Source organism: Danio rerio, chromosome 12 (genome assembly GCF_049306965.1).
Source record: "Danio rerio strain Tuebingen ecotype United States chromosome 12, GRCz12tu, whole genome shotgun sequence".
Lineage (NCBI taxonomy): Eukaryota > Metazoa > Chordata > Actinopteri > Cypriniformes > Danionidae > Danio > Danio rerio.
In genome coordinates this window covers 24,168,325-24,188,382 of record NC_133187.1, presented here as the reverse complement: position 1 = coordinate 24,188,382, position 20,058 = coordinate 24,168,325, and the positions used below count along the sequence as shown (strand labels likewise).

At 35.5% G+C, this 20,058-nt stretch overlaps 1 protein-coding gene across 1 annotated transcript in view; it reads right to left on the bottom strand.

Moving 5' to 3' along the window:
• Positions 1-3,013: 3,013 nt before the first annotated feature.
• Positions 3,014-20,058, bottom strand: part of hdlbpb (high density lipoprotein binding protein b) — a 39,753-nt gene continuing 22,708 nt past the window's right edge. The window contains exons 16-28 of the mRNA XM_021480308.2: positions 18,152-18,283; positions 17,573-17,791; positions 15,927-16,148; positions 13,891-14,109; positions 12,284-12,422; positions 12,072-12,187; positions 11,885-11,989; positions 10,181-10,315; positions 8,106-8,249; positions 7,828-8,007; positions 4,277-4,393; positions 4,042-4,191; positions 3,014-3,818 (exon numbers count right to left, since the gene is read on the bottom strand). Of these exons, the coding sequence (XP_021335983.2) occupies positions 3,726-3,818; positions 4,042-4,191; positions 4,277-4,393; positions 7,828-8,007; positions 8,106-8,249; positions 10,181-10,315; positions 11,885-11,989; positions 12,072-12,187; positions 12,284-12,422; positions 13,891-14,109; positions 15,927-16,148; positions 17,573-17,791; positions 18,152-18,283 (1,971 nt within the window). The 3' untranslated portion in view covers positions 3,014-3,725. The remainder of the gene's footprint in view (positions 3,819-4,041; positions 4,192-4,276; positions 4,394-7,827; positions 8,008-8,105; positions 8,250-10,180; positions 10,316-11,884; positions 11,990-12,071; positions 12,188-12,283; positions 12,423-13,890; positions 14,110-15,926; positions 16,149-17,572; positions 17,792-18,151; positions 18,284-20,058) is intronic.

Here is a 20,058-nt window from a genome sequence, read left to right as displayed (position 1 = left end):
GATCACTGTTTTCATTTAGTAAATATTTGTACAATTCATCTTTAAGGTACAAAAGTTTAATTTATTGTGCCCAAATGCATTAAATTAGCTTGAAATGCTTAGTCACAGGCACTAAAAACAAATGCAAATAATTAACTTTCTCTCTAAGGTTAAAGTTTGAAATGATCCCACTGTGTTGTAAACTGTAATGTCTGGTTAATTATAATCATAAAGTTACGTTGCAGATTCTGCAATGTGACTATTGCACACTCTCAGCTTGCAATATTGATGCTGAAACTATATTGTACAGCCTTAGAATTTATTATAGCCTCCAGAATTTGTCTATTTTGGTGTCTGAGTACAATGTAGGTGTTTTTGTAGCCTGTGGCTTTAAATGCAAATGAGCTGCTTCTCCCTGCCCACCATTCCAATGTGCGTGTCTGCTTCTCATTATGCGTTACATCAGATAAACAGCAGTCAGTGACAGAGACCGTGTATATATATATATACACACACACACACACATACAATATATATATATATATATATATATATATATATATATATATATATATATATATATATATATATATATATATATATATATATATATATATATATATATATACAGTATATATATATATATATATATATATATATATATATAATATTGATTAGCATAGCAGCGTCAGTCAATGAATTTATTCTGTGTTGAGTATTTGCATTAAGTGATCCGATTAGCTGACGCTTCCGTTGGCGCTTGAAAATTTGAAAAATTCCCACCCTCTGCAGCGAGCGGCGCTGCGTATCCACAATTTAGTTCGGCAACACATGATGTCGCCATTCAAAGTGAATGAGATATGCTGATGCCCCGTTTGAATGTGTTATTGTCTTTATTACAAACATGCTGTTTTAAAAACGTTTTAATTTTATAAAATAACAGAGAGTTTGAACAGATACTTTAATCTCTGTTATTTTGCAAAGAATGTTCTATGGATGTATGTATACATGTTATTACAGAAACAGGGCGCCTGTCAATAAACAGGAAAACCGCACTCCTATGTCACTGGGATTTGGGTCCTATTTTAACGTCAGTAAAGAGAGACTTGTTGTGTTTATATCATTCCAATATTACAGTGGACACTATATTTACACAGTTTGGTCCAAACAGCTTACAAAAGATGATTTTTCATCATAGGTGCCCTTTAAAATTTTGTAGTTTTGACCTCCGATTGGTCTCAAGCAATCACGTGATGCAATTTTTCAGATCAGATTTCACCAAGCTTTGGTTTTGCAATGCAGCGAACTGTGAAACTTGTTGCACGAGCTTGTGTTTCCAGTCTGCCGCATTCGCATGCATATGAATGGAAATCTATGGGGCAAAAACAGCAGCGTGACCGTGGCTTTATTCTAGCTGGAAAGTAACATTTTACATACAAATACTATTTAAATCTTACCTCATTCTCTTGACGCTAATCTTAAGTGCACAAATGTGCTGCTTTCATTTGAGCAGACTTTTGTTAAAAGGCACCTATGATGAAAATCCTTGTTTGTTAGCTGTTTAGACAGAACTGTGTAGGTATAGTGTGTCCACAATCATACTGGAGCGATATAAACATGTTCATAAGCATGTTTGTAATAAAGACAGAAAAATCCTTATGTAATTCTTAACCGCTATAATCACCAAGGCCACATGTGTCAGTGAACGCTAATATGTGTGTGTGTACTGCAAATGCCATTCGTGTAAAGCCTGGTTTATACTTCTGCGTCAAGTGACCGGCGTAACCCACGGCGCATGCAACGCGTGTAGCTGTGCATTTATACTTCTGCGCGCTGTCTCTGTTGGTCTGCATTAACACTTCCGAAACGCTAGTTGGCAGTGAGGTGTAAATGAGGCGGCTCTCGGTCTCGCCCACACTCATAATCGCTACCAAGCTGACCAATGACAGAGCTTGCGCTACGCGTCGTTGCGTCATTTTTTGAGAGGTGCACGTCAGGGACGCCGATGGCCATGGGGAAGGGCTATGAAGTCAGCGCCGTAGCATACGCCGGCGTTTGACGCAGTATTATAAATCAGCCTTAAGACTCATCGTTTCAGAAAGGCTTGAATGAACTCCACAACAAATACATGAAATAAACTTACTTGGTAGTTTTGACTAATGAGCTGTATTTCAGCTTCATTAGAGTCTGTCTCTGTCACTGACTGCTGTTGTATTGCATGAGAAGCAGAAACACGTATGAACGGTGGGCGAGAATAACAACCTACAAAAACAGCCACAATGTACTCAGAAACTAAAATGGGCGGATTCTGGAGGCTATAATAAATAATTTGATGGGTATTTTGAGCTGAAACATTAAAGACACATTCTGGAGACACCAAAGGCTTATCTTAGATATTGTAAAATGGGTAAATTAAGTAAAACAATGGTTAAAAAATCTGTTGTCAACAAAAGTTAAGAAAAAACCTACAATATTCAAAACACCATGCTATTGGTTGAGCCAGTGGTGTTTAAACCAACTGAACAATGTTTTTATAGGGTTAGTCCAGTAAATAAATTTGCACTGTGAGCTCGCGTTTATTTTTGGTGTGTTAATCTTATTAATAATATTGTTCATGAGGGTCATGAATCGCATAATTATTACTTTATAATTACTTTATATACGGTAGCTTTATTTTACATTCTTACAAGATACAAAACTTAAGAATGTCAAATAAAGCTATATAAATAATTATTTAATGAGTGCGATTTATGACCTTCTTAATAAAAGGTTAGTCCATTCAAAAATTAAAACTCTGGTATTATTAATTACTCCCTAAAAAAAAACTAAAAAGTTCCTTTTTTTTAGCCAATGTCTTCAGATTTGATCAGGGCATCAGTCTTACTTTTTTCTTGGTTTGTATTGTATAGTAATAATCACAATAAATCAAACTGTATTTTTGAGGAGTAAACACATCAAAATGAAGATTAAAAAAGAAATTCAAAGAGAGTCATGCACATATCCAGATGCAAAAGAAACCAAACACGCAGCAAAATATTATCTAAAACTTGTTTATGCTTCAAAACCATCCACACCCATCAGAGTTTGAACAAAATTGATAAATAACAGACATATAAATACGCTAATAAATAGAGGAACAAAATATAAAAGAGAGATCATAATTGTGGAGTCTTCATCTCTCCTACATTATACAGTGAAAACAGACCAAGTGCATTCAAATGGATCTCACACACACACACACACACACACACACACACACACACACACACACACACACACACACACACACACACACACACACACACACACACACACACACACACACACATAAAAACCAGTAAAAACCATTTAAGACTTAAAAAAGAACTCATACACAGTGAACTAGGGGTTCTCTTCTAATAAATAGTCCAAACCAAAAAAAAAAAAACATATGCCTTGTTCTCCAATGCCTAGCCGTTTGCCAAAACAGGCGGATAATGATGCTAACTGCTACTTGAGGTTTCATTTCTGTGATGTCCTTTACATTAGACACAACAGGAAGTGACATTGTCTGCCTGTGGACAGTCGAAATGTGTTGAAGAACATCAATCCACCGATGTAAAGGAGCGATTTAGGCAAAGAGAGGAGAGGACAGAAGTGGCTCCTTCAGAAAACTAGACGCACAGAGAAAAAGACGAGAGCAAATTATAGGGAATGTTCTTGTTCTTGAGAGTCAACAGATGTGAGATCTGAACAAATCCATCTGTTTAGCACTTCTTGGGTCCCCACGCTGACGTTTGTTTCGGTGTTATTCCAGATCCAAACGTTGGGAACTCTTCAGCACTGCTCACGTCTGGTGCCTGGACGTCACGAATAAAGAATAAAAAGAAACAGATAGATTATGATTAAAGCTTTGTCAACAAAATAATCACTTCTTTTAACTTTAGACTGATTTGTTTAAGAGTATTTTTGGTATTTTTACATTTAAGTAGCGTTGGGTGATAAAACAATGATCACAAATCAATTCTCATTCTCCAAATGCTTCATACTGTTTTCAAAAAGTTGTTTCTTCTTAGAAATGACCTTGTTGCCTTGTGCGTTCCAGGGGGCATCCCGTACGACAAAGCCTTTAGCCAGGGCTCTGTTGTCCTCGTCATTTCCTCCAGTCCCCATCGTCTTTGAAGGAGGCTTCATATAAGCTGCCATAGTCTCTGTTTCTGTGACGCTCAGCATCTAAGAGGCAAGATGAGAAAATGAGTGAGCAAGAAAACACAGGAGACGGAAAGTATCTGTGTAGAAATGAGCATCCTGAACTCACGTATTCTTCTTCCAGGTTGAGCAGATGGTCAATGGTGTTGTCAACATTCTCCGGCAGTCCTGTGACAGTCACCTTGTTTGGGTCCTCAGAACCCGGCTGAGGAAACCGTATATCAACCTGGAATAAAGAAAATAACTCAAAAGGCGCCTCTAAAGCAAATACTTCTGTTAATACTTCTGCCTCTAAAGCATATTTCTGTTAAACAGAGAGAAGATTCATACTCATTTCTAAACATAACAGCTTTAATAACTGATTCATTTTATCTTTGCCATGATGACAGTAAATAATATATTACTAGACATTTTTCAAGACATTTACAGCTTAAAGCAGGACTATTCAATTGGCGGCCCACCACAAACCTGAGGCAATGTGTTTCGGCCCTCCAAAGTGTGACCAAGACATCAAAAATAAATTTAGTTCAGTCGAAAAATGGACGCTATAGTTATGAAGTGACATCTGTTCAATTATGAAGCGCGTTTGTTCAATAGAGCATGAGCTGGAGAGACTGAGACGCAGAGCGTGAGTCACCATAAGCGAGTGGCGCGGGCAGCTGAAAACATTTGGATGTGTTTGTAGAAAAGGCTTTTTGTACTATGCATTGATATCGTCAATAGGGACGCAATGCCGATTTCACTATTAACTGCGCTTTAATTCATCACAGTTATTTAATCGTAACGGCTTCTCAATGCGGAATTTCTGTTGCACGAAAAAAAAAAAAAATGCTGCAATTAAACAAAGTTATGCAGAGTTGCCAACTGTGCGCTAGTTTAAAGTTCCAAGTATGTACACCAGATTAACTATAGCAGCGGCCGTTCCCATATCACGTCTTTTCCGCTTGCAAGTTTGTTATTTCTAATGTAAGAATATATGCCAATATGCGTGCGCCCGGAAGACGCAAGCGCGTTGCTCCGCTTGTGCGCAGTAGAAAACATCTCATGGTGAGAGTTGAGCATGCCTTTCAGGGCAATGTAAACAAATGATATGTTAGACAAATTATAACATTGATTATGTACTGTGTATGAACGCAGATGGCAAAAACAGTTAATATAGATAGCTACTTACCTAATATAAAGCTTGAATTTACATTAGACGTGATAACTGTGAAACCATGATTATTCTTCAGATTATATAATCGTACAACCAAAATCTATAATTTGCATCCCTAATCGTTATGCAGCTCAAAACATAACTGATGAGTGTGTCTGTATGTAGAAAAAGCCTACTTCAGCAATGCACTGCAAAAAAGTCTGTTATACAATGCACTGATATTACAGGCCCGTAGCCAGCCTGGTGAAAGGGATGGTTCCTTTTTTCCGCAAAAAGTGGACCTTTTTGCAGTTATACGCTACAGTTTCTATTTAACTATGAGATTTAAATACTGCATTTTAGTGTTTTATTTATTTATTTATTTTTGCTAGATTAGCTAGTCAGATATCATCATAACCACACTTTTTGATGTACTAAAAAATTTCTTTAAAAATTGCAATAATTTTTTTTAAACAAGATTCATTTTAAAAATACAAATTTATTACATCATATATCATTAGAAAATGATAGCAATCTGTTAAAGTTTTAAGGTAAAAAAAAACTGTGGCCTACTATCATTTATTTGACAAAAACAAACTGGCCAGCACATGCAACTGTCCTCAGTCACAATTTGGCCATTTCAATAAAAATAATAATTAAAACATTAAAATAATAATAATAATAATAATAATAATAATGATGAATTCTTTCGAATTTCGATTTTCTAGTCTCTTTGTTAAAAAAAGTACATTTGAAAATTCCTGGATATCAACAATAGCCAAAATATATTCAAATTAATTTAATATGGTCAGCTTCTGGTGCTTCACACCTTTTTATTGCTCATTTTTATTGCAGAAATAAGGTTCAAGATTTAGAATTAAGTAACCTGTAAAACGTTTTCTCTGTTTTAACACAATACAGTAGTGAAAGAAGACTTCTTAGGGTAATTAGATTAGGCAGGTTAGGGTAATTAGGCAAGTTATTGTATACTGATGGTCTGTTCTGTAGGCTATCCAAAAACATATAGCTTAAAGGGGCTAATAATTTTGACTTAAAATAATTCTGAATGGAAAAACTGCTTTTATTCTAGCCGAAATAAAACAAATAAGACTTTCTCCAGAAGAAAAAATATAATCAGACATTTCCTTGCTCTGTTAAACATCATTTGGGAAATATTAAACATCATTTGGGAAATATTTAAAAAATAGAAGGAGGGCTAATAATTCAACTGTGTTTATATATTTTTATTATTACATATTTTTAATTTTAAATATTAACATGCTCTACTTATTATTTTTGCATTATTTTTATTAATAATATTAGTGAGAAATTATTTAATGACACTTCCTGTTTTTTTTTCAGCTAAATTGTCAGATTATGTCAGTATTGCCAGTTTTGACAACAAACAGAAATGGTGAGGAGGAGGTGTCTGTTAGGTTGTAATAACTCTTCTAAACCCTTTTCCCCATCTTTCAGAATGAAATGTCTACTTTACTACAACCAATTAGCTCATATTGAGGAATTTATTGAATGGATGTATTGGTGACTTTCAGATGATCACATTACTTTCAGTTGTATGCTTATGAAGATGACTTCATTATTATTCTTAGTTTTTTTTAATGTTTATTTTATGCCATTCCCTTATTATCAACCTATATATGTTGCATTATTATTATAATTCTGTGTATGTTTGACTTTAATAATTCAATGAAGAAGCCATGTTCAAGCAGACTGTTGTCTGATGAGAAAAGCAAAGATACTGTGAAACATGAAAAGAATTATAAGAGCAGGATGTGTAAGTAACGTAATAGGAACAGATGTATGGAAGTAAGGTCATAAGGGCACCTGCACCTGTTTTATGTGCGACTCAAGCTCAGGCACACATGCACACTCAGACATGCACCCACACTCAGTTGCAATGACTTCTAAAATCCTAAGACCCTAATGTGAACTTCAGCTGAACTTAAAGTTGACAGCTCAATGTAAAGTAAACAAGATATATCGTTGCGCATTGTTTCTGCTGAACTGCCACATTTGAAGTAGGAACTGGTCACTGGTAGGAAGCCCTAAAAAACTAAGATTCTATTGGTGGTAAAGAAATTACTCAACTGGCCATGGGAAGGGAGCACCTTGGAGAGCTGAGATCCTATTAGTGAAGAGGCTAATGGAGGTGTGTAATGCGTAAATGTGGGTGGAGCGTTAAGGCAAAGAAGTGTTTTTTAACTGTGTGCTGGCCTGTACTCATCAGACACTCCAACGAACTGTCTCTGTCGTTACTGATGCTGTAGCCTTGATGGGAAGTTTAAAAATATTGACCATAAAATGTTTAAATAAAAAATAAAAACAGCTTTGATTTTAACCAAAATAAAACAAATAAGACTTTATCCAGAAGAAAACATTTTATAGGAAATTTCTGTGAAAAACTCCTTGCTAAATATAAATAAACTCACAGCAGTTCTAAAATAATTTTGACTTCAACTGTAAAAATATCTACACATTTAAGTCGTTTCGGTGAATGTTCTTACTTTGAACTCCTCCATGATTTTGCGGATGGCTTTTCCACGTGCCCCGATGATGCGTGCGTGAACCCGCCGGTCCAGCCGGACGTCCTCGCTCACCATCTCCTGCAGCGCGGCCACCAGCTGCTCGATGGCCGACTTAGCATCGTTAGCATTCCTCTCATACCCCGAGATCACGATCACATCCTACAGCCAGAGAAACATGAATGGCATGAGCTGAAGAATGAGGGCAGAGCTGGTCTGTGCTCAAGCACGAGGAAATGTGCTCTGTGGTTAATACATACCTGCTGCTCATCACCCTTGTCCGGGAACTGAACGTTTACATCATACTCTTTGCGTATTTGGGAGATGACGGCTCCTTTGCGACCAATGATTTTGGGGTGATATTTGGGGTCCACCGAGAGCGTTACTTTATAGCTCCGCAAGGCCTGTAAAAGAACAGTAAAATAATTTATTCTCAGAGTAATCTCAGGATATACATGTGAACTATGTTTTGGTAGCATGTAGCACAATGGCTCTGGATAGTGAGTAAATGGCTGCATTTTTTGGTCTTGGTACAATCGAATTTTGTTAGACGTCACACTGGTGTGATTAGTGATGTGCTACAATGAGGTTGTTATACTTGTGGTTGTTGTGATCTACAACTGTATAAAACTAGGCTAGTTTTTTTTGTACAAAGTGTCAAAGAATAAAAGTCTGGAGATACATAGGCATATCTGAATCATTTGTATGGTGTAGCGCCTACTTTTTTGGCCAATACAGCATCAGTTAATCTTGGGAATGACAGATACAACTCCTCTACAGTGGCCAGAGGGATTTTGAGCCATTCGTTTTGCAGAATAGTGACTAGGACTACGTGATGCTGGTGGAGGAAAACGTTTTCTGACTCGCTCCTCCAAAAAAACACAAAGTAGTTCAATAATATTTAGATCTAGTGACTGTGCAGGCCATGGGAGATGTTCAACTTTTATATTCATCAAACGACTGTCACCAGTCTTGGTGTGTGTATTGGTGGATTATCACCAATATGCCTTCACAATACAATGTTTGAACCACTGGGTGCACATGGTCCTCCTGAATGGTTAGGTAGTCCTTGACAGTGATGCGCCCATCTAGCGCAAGTATTTGGCCTAGGCAATGCCATGATATTGTAGCCCAAACCATCACTGATCCACCCCTATGCATCACTCTGGGCATGCAAGAGTCTAGGTGGTACGCTTTTGGGGGGCTTCTCCACACCGTAACTCTCCCACAATGTGGAAAAGACAGTAAAGGTGGACTCATCAGAGAACAATACATGTTTAAGATTGACGACAGCTTAAGAATTTCGCTGATGACACCATTGAAACTGACGTTCGGCATTATTTCTAAGACTTTGAATTCAGTATGTTGATGTACTTTCACATGAAACAGAGTGTTGTGTAAGGGCGGGGCTTTCTTTTGCACATCATTCCTCAAAGCGCAAACTAACAGTAAGAAAGAGTATTAATATGCAGTTGCTTTGGAAGGCTGAAGGTTGACGTCAACAGAAGACCTGCCACTCTAAACGCAGAAGTAAATGGTCAATCTTTGATTGTAGATAACCAAAACAAACAAATTTTTTAGTGGATTAACTTGCACAGATAAACTATTCACATTAAGTATGACAATGTGAGCTAGCAATAGAAACATTGTAAATTCTGATTTCAAGCAGACTTTAAAACCCCACATCTGCAAGCCCTTTTGTGTAGTTAAAGGTTTAACTATATTACATAGAATTATAAACGTACTTCAACCACAACACAACAAACTAATTGATTCGCGTTACATAAAGAGAGCTCACACTCCTAGCTAATACACCTCTTTATTCACTTCAGTTGGAATTCAATTGTCATTTCACAAGGCATCTACTCACTTTTTAAAATAATTTTTGACAGCTTATGTATGATTATTTTGCACATGTGCATCTCAGAGTACATCACGCTCTGTCCATATGTGTGTGAGTGTCAGACACTAACATGAGCTGCATGAGCGTCAGAGCAGAGCTCATTTATATTCACAACTGCTCCAAATATGTTCTAAACTGAGCTTTGAATTCTAGAGCTAATTCCTGTGGTTATAAGTAAGCATATAAAACTATTTCTGGAGATGCACTTACCTTTATGGCACTTTATGGCACCTTTAATAAAAATACATTTACACTTAGATCCCAATTCACTTTGCTACTCTCAATACAAGCTTCTTTCAAATGGGGATTTCTAAGACAATTTTTTTAGTTGCTAACATTACATGTGCAGTGCTAACAAATTAGGAATTTATGCCATCATCTGTAGTGCTCTCAAATGTTAGTCTGAAGCCCTGATTAGTGCAGATACTATACCCGATCTTCCTGCTCGGCCTGCAGCTCTTTGACTCTGTCCAGCAGCCCGTGTTTGGCTCGCTCCACACTGGCCACCTGTCCTGTGATCTTTATGATGTCTGACTGCTGCTCAGGTTGAGGAACCCAAATGTTCACCTGTACAACACATTAACATTCAGTCAGTACTGGGCACAAATGCAGATGCAATTGTTTGACTGCGGTTTGTGATTTGCAAATGTAAAGTAAATAAATAAATAAATAAGCAGATTGGAAATTATGCATAAACATCTGTTTTTGTGCACCACCGATTAGTTTTTTGGCTCCACTTTCCATTAAACAAGGATCTGTTTACTGCATTTCATTACAGTTGAATGATTTATGCATTTAGCTAAAAGGAAAACAAATGGTGTTTTGATTTTTTGCTCCTGACTGAATTGGGTGATTATGTTGGCGTTAGACTGCATAGAAAATAAATGCTTTTTGAAAGAATATAATTTTGCTATGATAAAAATAGCATTTGAGAGTTCAATGATTTAGAAAGGCTTCACTGTAATAATTTCTGGTGGCAGTTTAAATCAGACAAAACTTGAAACGCTTTTTTGCCATTTATACTTAAACATTTCATGCTCGATTGAATTTTTTCGTATAATTTCACAGTAAATCCATTATTTTTGTAGCTGAAAAATAATAAGATTTTGTATCTTATATTTCTAACAATTTAGTGTTACTATAAATTATGACTTTAACTAAACAATAACAATATGACAATAACTAAAACTGTAACCCACTATTAAATGTATCACTCATCTAAAGGAATATGTATTTTATTAAATTATAACATATTTAATTATATTTTAAAATAGCCATGTGCTGCTAGCTGCAGCCTACAGTATAATAATAACAATAATAGGCATCATCATCATCATCATCATCATAGTAAACATCATCATCATTATCATAATAATAATTATAATAATAATATGCATCATCATCAAAAAAAATAATATGGCTAATCATAGTAATAAAAAAAAAATAATAAGAATCATCATCATCATCATAAGCATCATCATCAACATCAGCATTATCATAATAATAATAATAATAATAAGCATCATCATCTTCATAATAATAATAATAACAATAATAATTATAAGCATCATAATAATAATTCATTCATTCATTTTCTTGTCGGCTTAGTCCCTTTATTAATCCGGGGTCGCCACAGTGGAATGAACCACCAACTTATCCAGCACGTTTTTACGCAGTGGATGCCCTTCCAGCCGCAACCCATCTCTGGGAAACATTTACAAACACACACACTCATACACTACTGAAAATTTAGCCCACCTAATTCCCCTGTACTGCATCTCTTTGGACTGTGGGAGAAACCGGAGCACCCGGAGGAAACCCATGCGAACACAAAGAGAACATGCAAACTCCACACAGAAACGCCAACTGAGCCGAGGATCGAACCAGCGACCCAGTGACCTTCTTGCTGTGAGGCAACAGCACTACCTACTCCGCCACTGCTTCACCCATAATAATAATAATTATAATTGTAATAATAATAATTGTAATAATAATAATAATAATAATAATAATAATAATAATTATTATTATTATTATTTTATTTTTTTGTAAATTCAAATAATACCATTAGGGGATTTTTTCAATGGCATTTAAACATATTACTAACTCCAATATTTTGAAAAATTATATCTCTACCTCATAATCCTCCATCATCTTCCTTATTCCACTTCCTTTTTGTCCTATGATATAACGATGAAGGTCGTAGGAAACCTCAACATCGATGGTCACAGGAACTAAAGCCTTGAGTGAAAGAAAGCAGGATGAGGAGAATAAAACCAACAACAGTACAAAAGCAAGAGCTAGAATTGAGATATTGTCTTACAAGTAAAGCAGCCCGTGCCAATTCACACTTTTCAGCTCGTCCCGTCACAGTGATGATATCGCATTTTCGAGGGGTGAGATCGGTGTCCCCATTCTCTTGAGATACAGGCTCCTGAGCTGCAGATGAAAATAACAAACAACGGCACTTGTAAATATTGTTGTTTTCAATAAATGTGAAGACATAGTATGTGGAGTGCTGTGAGAGGAAAAGACCTGCAGACTCTTCTCTGTCTGGAAACTTGATCTGGACTTCATGTTCACGTGTGATCTGTTGTATTCGGCAGCCTTTGGGGCCCATAATGGCTCTGTGGTACCGCTGAGGAATCAACACCTCCATGCTCACCTGTGACTCCTGGTGAAAACAGCAGCAGGTAATTGCAGTCAGTGAAGCGAATGTGTGTTAGTGTTTCTTCTTTGAGATTTCACCTATAAGCAGCTTCCATACTCTACTGTAAAAAGATTTTTCAATATTATTAGTTAATAAAAAAATAAATATATAAATAAATAATAATAAAAAATACCACTATTTAAATAAATAAAAATAAAAAGTTGAACAAATAACTTAGAAATGTTGACAATTAGAATTATTATTTGAACTGGTTTTTATTTACATTTACAGTAATGTTTATTTATTTACAGTAATGTCGTTAATTATGAGATTTCAATTAATTTAAAAATGTTTTGCATTATTGCTTACAATTATTATTGCTAAGTAAATAATTTGAAGCACTAAACTAAATTAAAAAAAAAATAAATAAATGTAAAACATTTGAAAATACTATTGAAATAATAAACATCATAAAATACTATTAAAATTATCTGTGCGTTTAAAAATTACAAATATTTAGCATAAAAAATTCAAATAAAAGCTCATTCTAACATTAATAAATCATGATAAAAATATATAGCAATATAAATACAACTTAATATAATTGGGTTTATTTGAATTGCAATCTAAACTCAGACATTTGAACAATAGTATACTGACTTAATTTAAATAAATCACACACACACACACACACACACACACACACACACACACATATATATATATATATATGTAACTGTATGTATATATATATATATATATATATATATATATATATATATATATATATATATATATATATATATATATATATATATATATATATATATATATATATATATATATATATATAGTTGAAATCAGAATTATTAGTTTTTTCCTTTTAAATATTTCCCAAATGTTTAAAAGAGCAAGAAAATTTTCACAGTATGTCTGATAATATTTTTTCTTCTGGAGAAAGTCTTTTTTTGTTTTATTTTGGCTAGAATAAAAACGGTTTTTAATTTTTTAAAAACATTTTAAGGACAATATTATTAGCCCCTTTAAGCAAATTCTTTTTTAATGGACAGTCAACAGAAGAAACCAATATTATACAAGAACTCACCTAATTACCCTAACCTGCCTAGTTAACCTAATTAACCTAGATAAGCCTTTACATATCAATTTAAGCTATATAAAAGTGTCTTGAAAAATATAAAGTCAAATCATATTTACTGTTATCATAGCAAAGATTAAATAAATCAGTTATTAGAAATAAAGTTACTAAAACTATTATGTTTAGAAATGTGTTGAAAAAAATCTCTCTGTTAAACAGAAATTGGGGAAAAAATGAACAGGGGGCGATTAATTCAGGGGGCTAATAATTCGAACTTCAACTGTATATATATATATATAAATAATGGTGAAATGTATGACATTTTTATTAATAATAAAAAATACAAAAAAAAGTAAAAAACAAAAATTTGTAAACACTAAATTTGACCAAACTCACCAGATCGCAAACAATCTCCTGAATGCGTTTCTTGGCAGCGTCCACACACTCTCTGGGTCCTTTGAGGGTGATGCTGTCGCTGTGTGTGCCTGTGCGAGGAAAGCTCACAGCAACTCCACCGTATTCTTCCGCCAGTTCCCTCAAAACCTGCCCTCTCCGACAGACGAAATGACGATGGTGCCGTGGCTCCACTATCATACTGTCCTCTATCACATCATCCTGAGCAGAAAACGACAGATCAACTCAACAATCTCCAGTTTTCAACAGGGTTTCTGCAGTTTTACCACCAAGTCAAATTCAAGATATTTTAAGACCATTATGAATGAAATTCACAATCATATGATGTTGGTCTTAGTTGTATTTGTAATACATTATATTTTGACTGGCAAAAGAATGACAATACCACAAAAACAACAACAATAAATGGTGTTAAAGACTGGTGCAGGATTTAAGTGACAATTAAGTGTGATTTATATGTACTGTAACATGTCTGCATTGTCTTTATACATAAAGAGCACTAAGCACACAATTTGCTTGGATATAGAACATTTTGTCAAAATTAATTTAGCAAAAAACATTTGCTACAACAGTAGAAATAATTTTTTTTTCAAGGTATATAATAAAGACTATTAAATGTTAATTAAAAGATAATACAACATTGAAAAATACAACATTGTTATTCAGTTTTTATTCAGTTACTTCTGAATATATGTGGTGGATAAGGAGACCCCCCCCCCCCCCCTTCCCTCCAAAAAAAATGTGTAAAGTACTTTAAGTGCCCAGAAAAGCACTATATAAATGTAATAAATTATTAATATTATTATTATTATGTGTTTTAATGTTAATTAATATTCTCATTGCTGGGTATGGGCATCAAGATGGCGCAGTGGGTAGCACGATCGCCTCACAGCAAGAAGGTTGCTGGTTCAAGCCTCGGCTGGGTCAGTTGGCCTTTCTGTGTGGAGTTTGCGTGTTCTCCTCGTGTTTACGTGGGTTTCCTCCGGTTGCTCCGGTCTCCCCCACAAGTCCAAAGACATGCACTATAGGTGAATTGGGTAAGCTAAGTTGTCCGTAGTGTATGAGTGTGAATGAGTGTGTTTGGATGTTTTCCAATGTAGGGTTGCAGCTGGAAGGGCATCTGCTGCACATATGCAAACGTATGCTGGATAAGATGGTGGTTCATTCCGCTATGGCGACTCCAGATTAATAAAGGGACTAAGCCGAAAAGAAAATGAATTAATTAATTACTTGGTATTGGTTGTACTAAAATCAAACAGTGTAATTTAGCTGTCTCCATCCACCTTATTTTTAAGAGCATTTTGGTATATCGCTTAGAAAAACGCTGAATGGAAACACCAAGATGTGATAAAGTATTGAAATTGAGCATAAAAACCTTTGTAGAATAAAAATCTGATAAGAAAACGTGCATAAACTACAATGGAAACTGAATGAATTCCAGCATGCACATCAACAAAGTCATGTGCTGAGGCACAAATAATTTATTATGTTAAAAAAAAGGCCCACAGTGGCTTCTCCTAGTGCAGTAAATTTTATTTTTGATATTTGGTGGTGGTTTATCAGGATTTTGTTATCTTTGACTCACTGGATGTAACAGTGCTTTATTCTGAAAAGTGTTATGTAATATCCTATTATTGTTTATAATGTAATACACTTTTCTGGGTAGAAACGTATTAGCTACTGGTGTCAAATTTAACCACAATCTATTCAGTTCATAGGCAGGAAAATTAAGAGCTTTTAAAATTAATCAGGAACTAGAACGCTATCAAATGAATTTAATTTAATGCTGTGTTCACACCACACATTGAGCACTGCATCAATCTCTCTAGTTTACCCACAAGATGTTTTTCACCTCAAGGGAATTTTCCACTCAAGCTGAATTATTTAAACTTGTGCTGAAGAATTTAGGAAAACTCCATACCTTCACAGTAAACATGCTGAACATTCCATGTCATTAGCATCACCTGATTGAAATTTGCACCCTTTTGCCAAATTTTTAGCTTTGTGTTCAGTCCTACCAGATTTTTGATGAGTGTTTCCAGCTCTCTCTGGGCGAGTATCACCGCTTCTTCTTTACCCATGATGGTAATGTGCTCCTGTTCCTGATCGTCTGCCGATGGGAAGATGATCCGTGCTCCAGTTCGATCTCTGACACGACGGATATTAGCTCCTCCTCGGCCAATCAGGTACTTGTGGTACTCCGGCTTGGCTTGAAGCTCAACTGAGAAGTTGTTGACTTGCTGGTGGGACAAGAGAGAATATCTTGCATTAGTTCAAGGAGTTCTTTACAGCTGGTATTAAGCTGTGTTTTTCAGGCATTTATGTGTTACGATCACAAATGGATGACAAACAAAATAGGTGTAAATGGGTTTAAAATATTTTGACCTCGTTAAATTTTGGCCACTTCCAAGATGTGGTTAAAAATTAATTTTATCGTACTGCTTTCCTGGTGTAGATCAGAGGTTCTCAATCTCGGTCCTAAAGGTCTGGTGTTCTGCCGATTTTAGCTCCAAACTCAATTAGACACACCTGGGCTAGCTTTTCAAGTTCTTAAGCTGTGGTCACACTAAAGTTTGAGCTTGTGAATTTCTGTTGTATGGCGCTGCAAAAAGGGGCGGGATTAAACAAGATGATTAGACATTAAAAAAAGTGAGCGATTGGTCCATATTTTACATTTCTGTCCAGAAAGGTTATGTTTTGATCTTCGATTGGTCTCACACGGTCAAGCGATGCAATTTCACAAGTCAGAGTTCCGCAAGCTTGAACTGCGAAACTTGTCACATGAGCTTGCATTTCCGATCTGACTCATTTGCGTACATATAAATGAAAGTCTATCGGGATAAAAGTCAAGAGTGACCACAGCTGTACTAGGCTGGCTATAAACATCCTTGCAGGTCTGTTTAAACAAGCTGGAGTTAAAATCTGCAGGACATTGGACCTCCAGGACCAAGTTTGAGAACCCTTGGTGTCGATGCTCATATAGTTGAATGTGTTCAGAGACACAAAATGTTATCAGAAATTTCTTCCAATGTTTTAACAGGAATATTGTACAACACTAAGAAAATACTGATGTCTAAAGTCTTCTAAATTAAAAACAATGGTCATGTGTTGATACAAAAAAAAACAAAAAATAAAAAAGTAGCTTACAAAATAAAACTACAAATGTTTTACTCAAACTTCTAATAGAAGTCATAAATCCAGAGTAAGTGAATCTTTAACTTTCAAGTATTTAAGTATTATTTTTCTCATTTAATTATATTAAATTTATAATTTATATTGATTGATGACTATGTATATTATTTACTCATTATTTTAAATGTTAAAATGTCAATCTAAAGATGAATACATAATAGTTAATAATAGTTTTTTTTAACTAAATCGCCAAAGCTTATTTTCCAAAATTAGATTAAAAGATCAGAAAAAGTCTATCCATATAATAGGCCATAAAATTGTAAAAGTGGTCAAAAATGAAAGATTTAAATGCCTTTGTGAACAGGAATGTCTTTATCGTTTACTTTTGATCCAATCACCTGAAGCCAATGTTTATTACCAGTTGCAAACAGGCCCAAAATGAGGCCATATGATTATTGAAATGTGCAGCATTATTCAGAATTTTTGGTATTTATTTTGCTCTTCTGCAGTGTATGTTGACTGTATTCATCACCTTCTCCTCCGCCAGCTGCAGCAGTTGTTTTCTGGCTCTCTCCACTTCCTCTGCAGGACCTCTGATGGTGACCCTGTCCAGCCCTGATCCCTCCGCAGGGAAGTGGATGTGAACACCTCCACAATCCTCCATTATGGAGCGCACCAGGCTGCCTTTGGATCCAATCAGAGAGTTATGCAGCTTGGCTGGGATGGAAACCTCCACCTCTTTCATGCTGGCCTGGGTCAAACAGATAAAGTGACAATATGAGAAGGTGGAAAGAAAAACTAAAAAAGACTGTTCACCCAAAATGTTTTATTTCGTCATCATTTACTCACACTCTACTTGTTCCATCTAGTTTTTTTTTTTCTTCTGTTAAAGACCGCAAAATATATTTAAAGAATGCCGGAAACCTGTAATCATTGACTATGGATGTAAATAAATGCTTACAGGTTTCTAATATTTTTCAAAATAACTTATTTTGTGTTCAACAGAAAAAAGATTTGAATCCACTTGAGGATGAGTAAATAGTGAATAGATTTTCATTTTGGGTGAACAATCCCTTTAAGGGACTTTCTTTGGCTTGTAGTTTTCTCTCACCAGCTCTTTTTCAATGGCGAGGATTCGTTCTCGTGCAGCTTCACAGTTGCTCTTTTTGCCTGTTATTACAATCACTTCAGAGTTGCTGTTTTCCGTTGGGAGATCAATCTTGGTGTTGGTTTCCTCTCGTATCTATATAGATTTGCATAGCAACACAATCTCTTTCACTAAAAATATTAGCACAGCTTAAAAAAAAAAACACTCCAACCCAAGAAATTATTATTTATTCATACTCTGAATGAATTTCCATACAAATCTTATTGTTTTTTTGTTTTTCATTTTTCTGATATTGATAAATAGAATATATTTTTTTCCTCAGCAACTAAATTTGTTTACTAAAGTGCAAAAGGACTCAAACTGAAATAATAATCGATATAGAAATTTACAGAAACAAAAATATATTCAGTAAACTTACAGTACAATCAAATATAATATATAAAAAAGTATAGTATTATTAGAAATAACAGAACAATTTGTAAATAAATTTAATGAAACCTAATCTAATATCATAGATACAATTTACTAAAATGAATACCTTTAACATGTTAAATATAAAATAAACATTAATCTAACATATAAATAAACACTGCAGAACATTCAGCTTTGAGTGAACTTTAAAGGATGATTTGATCAGTGTTAAAATCAATAGTAAAACAAAATTAAGGTATTAAAGAGCCCATATTATACATGAAATAGGGTCATATCTTGGTTGTAAGGGTCTCCAACAACAGTTTAATACGCATGCAAGGTCAAAAAACACTTTCGTGGTCTTATAATCTGCATTTATTTTTACCTAATTATCCCAGCGACTCCTGTATGAATCGTCCAGTGATTCATTTGTTCCCAAACCCCTCCTTAGCGCCAAGCTAATCTGCGCTGATTGGACCAATGACAGTCTGTTGCGATTGGTCGACTGCCTTCAGTCAGAGAGTGAAATGCCAAACAACTAATCAGCAATATAAAAGTAATCACAGTTCATACACGCTCGATAGTGTAGGCGTGGATTTTAGCTGCCAGTGGGTCAATGTAAATACAGACTATGGACTTGAAAATTCAGACGACTAACTATTTTATTGAGCAAAAACTCCAAAAACAGTTGAGGAGATCTCCTAGCTTCTCACTCTGCTCTTTTCACAGACACACGCGCGCGCACGCACGCACGCACACACACACACACACACACACACACACACACACACAATTACACACACCTCCGGACGACATCGCGCGCACACGCACACACAGACACACACACTACTCCTCGTCCACGGAGCTCCGTTAACAAAGCTTCACGCGTCGCGTTTCTAACGTGACTTTGCACGCGGTAAGAGAATATAGCCAGTTAAACTGATACAGTACACGCGGTTACAAGTAACAAATCACAACTAAATACATTTGCAATCTAGAGTAAACGAGGCAACTTTAATCGCACATACTTACACTTGAGAAATGGAGGAAGAAAAATCCATCCTGACATGTCCATCAGTAAGTTACTCTTTACTGATCCTTCCTTTAACAAACGCTGATGAAGTATTCTTTGTAGCATGTAGTTTCCAGAAGTTTCCAGTAGTTTCCAACTGCTTGGCTATAATGCTGAGGTTTCATCTTTGGGTAGAGACTCAATATATCCATCTGCAGTGTGACTTCAATCGACCGGCATGTTTGTGTGTGTGTGTGTGTGTGTCTGGGTTTCTGCGTCAGAGGGCGGGGCCTCAGGTTTGAAATCTCCTGGGTTTGCGCGTGCACGTGAATAACTTGGTTTCGTTCGTACGTCATGGCGAAACACCTAATGAATCGGTATCAAGGCGACTCGTTTGAAGCACTATGAGTCGACTCTTTTATAGATGAATCAACAGTTTTAAACACTGTACACTAACAGATTTAAGCCTTAGCTGGATACTTCACTT